General features: G+C 52.2%; 1 protein-coding gene across 1 annotated transcript; it reads left to right on the forward strand.

Annotated features, from left to right (window-relative positions):
• The first annotated feature begins 3,099 nt into the window (after nt 1-3,099).
• Nucleotides 3,100-5,130, forward strand: FOXQ1 (forkhead box Q1). Its single transcript, XM_086741919.1, has one exon. The coding sequence runs from the start codon at nt 3,528-3,530 to the stop codon at nt 4,770-4,772; it is 1,245 nt and encodes a 414-aa protein (XP_086598045.1). The 5' UTR covers nt 3,100-3,527; the 3' UTR covers nt 4,773-5,130.
• The last annotated feature ends 4,650 nt before the right edge of the window (nt 5,131-9,780 follow it).

Consider the following 9,780-nt stretch of genomic DNA (forward strand, 5'->3'; position numbering starts at 1 on the left):
TGCCCTACCTCCAAATGCCCATTGGCGTACGCTTACTATTTCTGAATTAAATGAGTCAAATACTACAGAAAATGGGAAGCAAAGTGGAGCGTGTGATTTTCAAGCAACCATTCGCATTTCTCCCCTTTGTCTTTGACTAAGTACTGTTTTGGGTAGGAAAAGAGGGGGTCATACATCAAAAAAAGTCCTGCTCTGCTGCTCTAAAGAGGAAGAGACATTTCATTTTAGAACAAAGAATTAGATGTTTTTTACATTGCTTCACTAGAGGTTTTTAGAGGTTTTTCTTGGGGTGGTGGGGGTGGAGTGTTTGGCTTTGCTATAATACAGCACATCAAAGCGCTTTTGATGTGAAGTTTACTTAACAGAATCAGTTTTTCCGATGATTGTGTTAATCTTTATAAACCTGAAGGCGATACTGTGCCTTTTTAAAAAAAAAACTACAACAGGAAAAGACTTGAGGTTACATATACTCTCAGTGGTGAGAGATGGGAGTACTTGGACTATTTCACCACTTCTTACAACTTCGCTCGTTGTTCCATTGGCAGCAATAGCAATGGGCTTGACACCGCTCTCACTTGGGCCAGGAAAGGCTCTATTTAAACAATGCACAGCCCTTCACATAAGCACCTGCATATGTTTTCTCAGGTAAGAGCCACCACAGATTTCAAAGGCCAGTTTACAACAGGCTCTCACTCAGAGGCAGCGAAGGGGCCTCGAGCCACAGCAAGAACCAGCGTTGATCTTAGAAAGCCTCCCTGCTCCCAGCCATTAATAGCTATCTTCGTAATTGTATTATTTTGAGCACAAGCTTCTGTCCCCTCTTCAATCTTGCAAAACCAGCTTTGCCTTCCACTCCTAGTCTTGAAGTATGGCTGTGAAAAAGCTTCTGTTATGTCTGACATGTTTACCGACAGCATTTGAATGACTTTTTAAGTTCTTTGAATAAAGATAAGAGACAATGTGTACATTTTCCACACAAATAGTGCAACGGTAATAAAATAAACATCAAAGGTAAACTAGCAAATCATCGCTACTTCACTGCTATTTACAACAAAAGCAGGAAGAGGAAAAAACCTACCCTCGCCATTGGCATCATCTTAGAAAATATAGGTTTTGGAAGGAATGATAGCTTTTTCCCATACCCTTAAACACAAACATTGGCACCTACAACTAATGCAATGCTTTACTGAAAGATCTTGGTTTATGTTACATGGAGACAACAACAACAAGGAACCAAGAGAGGTCTCCCTCCTCTTGTTTTTGTCTTTCTGACTTGCCAGCTTTTCTGAACTGGTACAGCTTTAGTGAGAACATGAAGACATCAAATCTGTCATTATTGAAGTCAGCAAAAGCACAACCAACAGGACAGAAGAACCTCTCATTATTCAGTCTTTACTATTTAAGATCCATGCAGACTGAAGAAACGGCAAAGATTTGAAACAAAATCTAGGTGTGTGTGGGAACGTATGTTCTATTCAAGAGAGATGGAGGCAGAAAGTAGCGCTGTTTGTTTCTTCTCTTAGTCTCTTTTAAACCTGTCTTTTTTCATGTTCCTTTCCAACACTCCTTAAAAGCCAGACCACAACAGTGTAGTCCTAACCGGAGTGACTCTGCATTAAGTATTTCTTCTAAAAAAAGGTTCGATTTAGAAAGACTGTGTTTGGAAAAGATGGAGCAATCCAACTCTTCCTCCAGGACACAAAATTCAAAGTGTACATACGAGAAATAAAATACAAGCACGGCACTAGATTTCTGCTGATGTTTTTGTTTTGTTATTGTTTGGCAGACACTAGCACTACTGCCCTATGAAGTCAAATGCCATTTTGCAATTGACTTTGAACAGCAAGTAGGATGGGACCGCACAGGGAGTTTTCAGAGAAGCTACTGCCGTACAGCTCTCTTCACTGAGTTGTTCTGTCCAGCTTACTATCGAAGGAGACAAAACCTCCAAACGAGGGTGAGACCTTGGCAACTTAAACTGAAGAACAAACCCAAAGATCACGACTAATTTTTCTAGAAAGAAAAGCATCTAGGTGAAATTACAGAACACTTTTTGTATCAGGTTTTACGGAAAATTTATAGATCCACAACATGCAAAAAAAAAAAGTGTTAAAGCAAAGTCACTATTTAAAAACACAATAAAATATTTTATTGGAGAACGACAGTTACAACAGAGAGATTACAAATGCACTATCCCGAAGAGATCAAGCAATGCTACTACATGCACATTAACATGCTTATAGCTAAGGTTAAGGTTTTGACTGATTCTCTCATGGCAAAAGCCCACAGCATTGCCTTCCTGTTCCCATTTTACCCCGGCACCGAGTGTGGTTATGACAGAAGGAAAGAGGGACCCGGGACTGAAAGGACTGTGCAGGCTACATAAATCATTAGGAATTCACAACTGCGAAGCCGGGTATTATTTTCTAACAGGTTGTTGAGCTGTCACATTACAACCTGTTGCTGTACACGGCGCTATTAAAATAAATCACTGCGCGTAACAGGTTCTGCTCTGCCACCTATAAGTCACGTTGCTTTTTACACCTGGGAGGCGGGCCCGGCTCCATTCGAAAAACTCGGGGAGGGGAGGGACCTGGCAGGAGAAAACACAAACAAGTTTCGTAAAATAACTTTCCAACGAGACCTCGCCGTCATCTCAGCTAATTACGGCTCTGATCCGGCTTATTAGCGCATACCCACCTTTGCTACCTTGCTTCTCCACCCACCACCCTTTTCAGATCTTTGTCCTGGCTCCGCCTCTCGCCGGCGTTATAATGGGCTGGTCTGAAAGTGGTGGAGAGACACAGAACCACAGGGGAAGAGAGAGATAATGACAATAACACTAATCACCCTCATAACCCGGCTGCTGCCCGCGCCCCAGCGAGGAGCCAGCTCGGCGTCCCGGCACTGACACCGGGGCCCGAAGCCAGAGGACACGAGAGAGAGAAGTAACCCCGACGGCCCCGGAGAGCTTCTCCCCGCGCCCCGGGAGCGCCCGACGGTAACATCGGCAGCGGCCCCGAGGAGCATCGGACTAGGCAGAAAGGCACCAGCACCGGCTTCGCGGGGGCTTCCTCGCCCCTTCTGCGGCACCTTCCTCGCCCCTTCTGCGGCACCCCGCTCTCCTCCCGGCCCCATGGAGCGGCGAGCGTAAAGAGCGAGGAGGACAACAAAAAACAAAACAAAACAAAACAAAAAAAAAAAAAGGGGGGGCGAAAGGGAGCTAGGGAGCGAGCGCCCCGGCCGGGGAGAAAGAGGTGGAAGCCGGAGGAAGCGCGCCGGCCCGCGCCGGGCCGCTGAGGCCGGCCGGGCGCACTCGGCTGGGCACCGTCGCCTCGCCTCGGCCTCCGCCGGAGGGTCAGGGATCACCCCCCTGTCCAGCGACCCCCGGGGCGGCCAGCTGAGGCGGGCGCGAAGCCCTTCCGTCCCCCAACCCCAGGCCTCCGCGCCGCCCTTGAGGCCGCGTCGAGGGGCAGGGGTCGCGCCCGCCCGGCGGAACCGCGAGGCGCGGGGGGGCCACCGCCGCCATGAAGCTGGAGGTGTTCTCGCAGCACTACGAGGACAAGCTGAGCGCCAGCAGCGACCAGGAAGGCAGCGGCTCCCTCTCCCCGGCGCCGGCTGAGAGCGAGCTGGGCTCGGACGGCGACTGCGCCGCTAACAGCCCCGGCGGCGGGGCCGGGCGGCCGGGGCACCCTCCCGCCACCGCGCCGCCGCCGCCGCCGCCGCCCTCCGCCCCGCAGCCGCCGCAGCAGCCGCCGGCGGAGAGCGGCAAGGGTAAGCCCTACACGCGGCGGCCGAAGCCGCCCTACTCCTACATCGCCCTGATCGCCATGGCCATCCGCGACTCAGCCGGCGGCCGCCTGACCCTGGCCGAAATCAACGACTACCTGATGAGCCGCTTCCCCTTCTTCCGCGGCGCCTACACCGGCTGGCGCAACTCGGTGCGCCACAACCTCTCCCTCAACGACTGCTTCGTCAAGGTGCTGCGGGACCCGGCGCGGCCCTGGGGCAAGGACAACTACTGGATGCTCAACCCCAGCAGCGAGTACACCTTCGCCGACGGCGTCTTCCGCCGCCGCCGCAAGCGCCTCAGCCGCGCCGCCCCGCCGCCGCCCGCCCGCCCCGCCGCCGCTCCGCCGCCACCGCAGGAGGCGGCCGGAGCGGTCGCCGCGTCCCCCGGCGGTTCCCCGCGGTGCTGCTGCGCTTCCTCGCCCTGCAACTGCGCACCGGGCCCCGCCGCCAAGGAAGCGGCGGCGGCGGCGGGCGGCGGGGCGGCGGCGACGGCGGGCGGCGGCAGCGCCAAGTTTTCCAGCTCCTTCGCCATCGAGAGCCTCCTCCGGCGGCCGGCGGGGCCCCGCGCCGCCCCGCAGCATCCCCCTCCGCCGCCCGCCCGCCTCCTCTGGCCGGCGCCGCCCGCCCCCCCGCACCTGCTGCCCAGTCCCTACCCCCTGCTCCCCTACCCGCCCGCCGCCCGGCCCCCGCCCGCCGCCCCCCTGTACGGCGGCGGCCTCCTGCAGCTCTGCGCCTACGGGGTGGGCGAGCCGCCGCCGGTGCTGCTGGCGGGCGGGCGGCAGGCGCTGGCCCCGGGCGAGCAGCCGGCGGCGGAGCGGCCGCGGGCTCCGCTCTTCCCCGCCGCCCTCCCCAAAGGCGGGCGGGGGCTGCCGCCCGGTTCCCCGCTTTACGGGCCCCTCCGGCTGGCCGGGTCGCTGCAACCGGCGGCGGGGGGCTCGGCTTCCTTCCAGCCGTACGCCGTGGAGACGCCCCTGGCTTAACGGAGCCCCCCCGCCTCCTCCCCTGCTCGGGGAGGTGGGGAGGGGGGGAAAGGAGGAGGCTGTGGATCCCGCACTTTAACTCCGGAGGCGAGCAAAAGCCTCCAAGCAAAAGCCTCGGTGACTGTGCCTTAGTGAAATGACAGTGGGCGTAACTTAAGCCAAAAAAAAAAAAAATTAAAAATTAAAAAAAAAAAACAACAAAACCCAAACTGTCGTTTTGGAGATAGCCATGAGCCGCAAGTGCTTCTTACTGTTCGTTGAGACTACTTGACTTCAGCCGTCCCCACTTCTTGTCCCCCTCCCCAATCCCCAGCCCCCTGGGCAGCGGGGCGGGGGGCTGCCCCCACGGAGAGGCGCGGAGGCGGCAGCTGGGGGTCGTGCTGTGCGCTTGGGGGGAAGGGAGGGGACTGAGAGGAAGGTGGGGGACTGGGGAGAGAGGAAGGGAGGGGGGCGGGGGGAGCCGTAAGTCCGTACTGCAAAGCGATGCATCACTGTGCCAAAAGAAACCTTTTCTCCTGTCCGGCAACTAGCGTTTCGTGGGAAGGGAGGACGTTAAATTATTTATAAAAGTAGCGTTTTTAACACAAAGAGAGTGCAGCTTTTTTTAATTAATTATTGTTCGGGGAAGGGGGAGGCGGGCGGAAGAGGGGAAGGGGCTCGAGGAATTGTCAGGCACTGTCTCCTGTGCTGGCTGGCGTTGTACATTTAAGGCCAAGACCACTACTACTGGAAAGAGAAGGGTAAAATTTTTTTCTTATTTTATTTTTGTGTATATAATATATGTGCGTGTGCATTTTGTTGACGCTCGGCCACAATGGTTTTTTTTCTTGTTTTTTGTTTTTTTCCTCCTCTCCTCCCAATAAAAGTTGCCCCCTAAATAAAGACGGTAATAAGGAGAAGAGCGTGATGTCTGTGCTGGCGTGGAGGTGGGAAGGGAGCCGGGGGAGCCTGCCGTGGGGTCGCCTTGGCCGAGGAAGTCTCGGGCTGCCCATCCTGTTCTTCCCATCCCTCTCGGCCGGTAGGGGTGCCACGTACCCTCTCCCCGCCCCCCATCCCTCGCCTTATTTTGGGGAGGGGTGGGGGATTGGAAGCCCTCTTCAGTTCCTCGACTTAAATCGAGTTTCCCCACCGGTTGCTCGGCCCTGCAGAAAGGCAGGCAGGTTTGGGGTTCTTGGGGGTTTTTTCCCCTTCTTTTTCTTTTTTTTTTTTTTTCCTCGAAGGACAGCACACGAAATGTAATCCCGTTGTCACCTCTCGGTCCCAAGAAAACCGGCTTCGGGAAGGTGGCTGGGGCGGCCGGGCGCAGCCTCGCTGGCACCTGCAGCGGGGGTGAGGGCGGCTGGATGTGCGCCGGTAATAAAAAAAAAAAAAAGTGTCCTCACGTCGCCTTATCCCGATGCGTCTTCTGTAAAGTCAGAAGTTCTGTTCTTATTGTCAGAAGCAACGAGGAAAGCCTCGCAATGCCCGAGTAGGAAAAAAAAAGGAAGGATGGGGGTTTAACTGCCCCTGGTACTGGATTATGGGTTAGCGGCGTCCCCGAAATCGAAGAGCTTTACATAAACTCCGAAATGATAATTCGGGGCTTGTTTGTTCATTTGTTTGTTTGTTAATTTAAAATAAAGGATGAAATTAGGCAGGCTTTTTTTTCCCCCTCCGAGTCTGCTGTAAGCCCGGATCACCTAAACAAACGACGACGAGCAGAATTTTGGCCACTGGTTGTTCTTTTTCCTATTTACTCTTATTTGGGACCCTGGACTTTCTCCCCCACCTCCTTTTCCCTCAGCGCCGGGCTCAGGCGCTGCAAAGCCGAATAGCAAAGATTTTGCCGGACAGCCGAGGTGCGTTGCGAGAGGAAAGCTTCAAAGAGAGCAATTTGCGGGCAAACATGCCGACTTATTTCACTAAAGGCGGAGCAAGATTTCACGGTGTGTTAAGCTCCGACCATGACACTCATCAGAACATTGCGAGAGATTAGTGACTAATGTATGGGGTAATCCGGCCCTCGAAGGAATTGGGGTTTATGTACACACGCGCATGCACACGATACACGCACGCTCTTTCGACATCGTTCTGCCTTCGAGGCTCTGCGCAAATATTAATCTGCCCTTCTATAATCTACCCTTTCCTCTAGCTTGTATTTTAACTCCTCTTTCTCTATAGGAGCCCACGTCAGGTGTCCGTATGCGACGGCTAGAATCTTTTTGGTTTTGTCGATCTGTAATGGTCGTATTTTAGGGCACGCTAAAAGCACGGGGAAAGTGGGGGGAAAAAACCCAACATGCTAAAAAAGTGAAATTTGTTATCACAGCCGCAAGCGTGGGTTTCATCGGATGTACGTACGTGTGAGTTGGGATGCACGCGTGTATAAAGGTCTGCTTAACAGGATAGCGTTCTGCTTTTTACTTTTGGAAAAGTCCGTTTTTCTTAAAAACAACTGAGCATAAAAAAAAAAAAAAAAAAAAAGAAAGAAAAAGAAAAGAAGCCCACGGAGTTCGAGCCCTGCCTTGTTAATAAGCATTTATCTTCTATGAATCGCGATTTTTGGGGATGCGTCGGGAAACGTACGTCAACAGTACGGTGCAAGGTGTGTCTGTGTCCTCGCCGTCCATTCCCAGTGCTTGCTCGGATTTCCTCGACGGGTCGGGATCAGGATTTGGGGGACCTCGCCGCGCCCGGGCTGCGAGGCGAGGCGGCGGGAGGACGAGCAGGGGTGGGGGGGCTTTCGCTGCCTGAAGGGTCGGCTCTTCCCCCCCTCCTCCTCTTTCAGCATCGTCCCCTGAGGAGGGGCAAGGGACGAATTTCCCCCTGTTGACCTTTGGGTGGAAATTGCCCCATTCGCGACACCGCTTGGGCCATGCCCGGGTTTCCGAGCAAGGGAGCTGGGGCGGTTTGTTCACATGTAAGTGAATTTACGGGGTTGAGGTGGAGAATGATTTTTATAAACTCGGCTGGGTCCCGGCTGTCATCCTGCCTGCAGCCCCCGTCCCCGTCCCCTTCCCGGTGCGACCGGCAGGACCCGGAGCCGGAGCGGAGCGGGCGGAGTGGGGAGGCCGGCCCTGGTGTAGGGCCATAAATCCGGGCTGTCGGCTGTGACGGACGGCTGGTGAAACACGGCACCTGTCCAAACACTTTTCCAGCGGCAGGTAATCAGAGAACCTACACTTTACATTTTTGTGTGGAACAAGCACATTAACCATTTCGCAGACCTTCCCAAAACAGCGACGTTTGTATGTCTGGGTACTTTGTCTTTCTTAATGTCCGATAAATCAGGATGACAGAAGAGAGACAAAGCCTTTCTCCTTTTGATATTTGACACATCAGCAGTAAGCCGATACTTTTGTGCCCTGTCCCTTCAGCCCTGCGAGGGTCTGCAGCACCCAGGGTACCCCAGTGCTTGTTGGACGGGTGCGGTGGTTCGGGACACCTGAGGGGTTTCTACGTGCTGGACAGGCAAAACCAATGGCTGTGGCACAGAAAGCCTGGTTGGAACAGGAAGTGTACCAGTCTTTTCACTGGCATGCGAGAGGATCTGCGAACATCCCATGCTGGCTGCTGCAAGCTCTCCAGACTTTCTTTGTGCAACACTTGGTAGAAACCCCAGTCTCAGTAGAACTGCACATGAATTCTGGTCCGACTGGGCTCTGGTTTTAACTGCATTTTTGAAAAGAGATTTGGCTTTCCAAATCTATATATTTTGTTTCCGAGACTTTTTGTTTCATCTCTTGCAGGTTCTGAAGGTTTTAGTGTGCTTTAAAGGGGAAAAAAAAAAATCATACCTGGCAATCAAAATATTTTCATCAGACATTTTTGCAGGGCTTCCCCGTTTCTTGCCCCCCACACTAGACAGTGATAAAACCAGTTTCCTACTTGAAAAAAATGTTAGTCCTAACCACTTTCCTAAATCTCTTACAATTTTAATCTACTGAGCAGCAGAACCGCATAGCCTCCTCCTTTGTGGATTAAGATCAAATTCATACAAAGCAGAAGTTTAAGCACTTCGGGAATTTATGGTTGCTAGACACAAGCTCACAGAAGAAACGAGCTTGCAAAAGCAATCTGTAACAGTTTGTATATATTATACAGATCCCAAGCAACAGGAGAACATGGCAATACCGTGCCTGTTCTCCTTTACAGTGGAGGCAAAGGATTTTACTCCTTTAAATTAATGGAGAGATGTCAGTAGGTCAGAATTTTGATTGTGTTATCTTCCTATTAGATTAATTAACCCCATTTTTCAATAGCCAGATCTGATGAAGCCTGAAACTTACTTTCAGCTCTTACACTCCCAATGAACCTTAGGATAGGATAAGCAGCCCTTCAGTATCCCTAACCCTTACTCAGGAAGAAGTCCACCGAAATAAATCGCTTTATTCAAAAGCCACCTCAGTACAGCAGTGCTAGCTATCAGACTCAATTCAACATTGGTCTCTGGTGAAAGCTCCTAAGCAAAAGTGCAGCCCTCGGTATCACCTTAATTTCACAGGTGCTGAGAGGACTGGAAAAGGATGGATGTAAATTTGCCTTGGGACCTCATCCGTTTTTTTCTGCTGCAAACCCTTTTCAAAAGGGTGATTCTCAGGTACTTTGTCAGGGTGTGTCAGACACAGAGGACCCTTAACAAAACGAAATTTCATCCCAGAAAAAGGCAGGTATAAACGACTCAGATTCACAGGCCCTTCACCTTTTGCACTGTGCCTTAAGCAGCCCAAGGTGAAATTTCCTACGCAAGAGCAAGGAGAACAACCGCAGACCCGCATGGAAGGTTAGAGTTTCTGAACTGAAGTCCAGATTTTGCACAATTCTTCATTGAGCTGGGGAAGGTGTTTCATTTAATAACAGACAAGAGAGTCCTTTTATTGTGCCAGACTTTTTGCCTTTTAAGTCTGAAGTAGACATAAAAACAAAGTTGAAATCCACCTCCAGCCAAATTCAGGGCACTAAAGCTGTGATTTTGGCAAGGGTAGTTGTATCCTGTTGCAACTTTGCCTAGCGCTGCAGTAGCTCTTTA

This window comes from Chlamydotis macqueenii, chromosome 2 (assembly GCF_036417535.1).
Source record: "Chlamydotis macqueenii isolate bChlMac1 chromosome 2, bChlMac1.mat, whole genome shotgun sequence".
NCBI lineage: Eukaryota > Metazoa > Chordata > Aves > Otidiformes > Otididae > Chlamydotis > Chlamydotis macqueenii.

What these genes read in the sequence shown, in the direction of transcription:
- FOXQ1 (XM_086741919.1), top strand. Translation starts at nt 3,528, where the DNA reads ATGAAGCTGGAGGTGTTCTCGCAGCACTACGAGGACAAGCTGAGCGCC.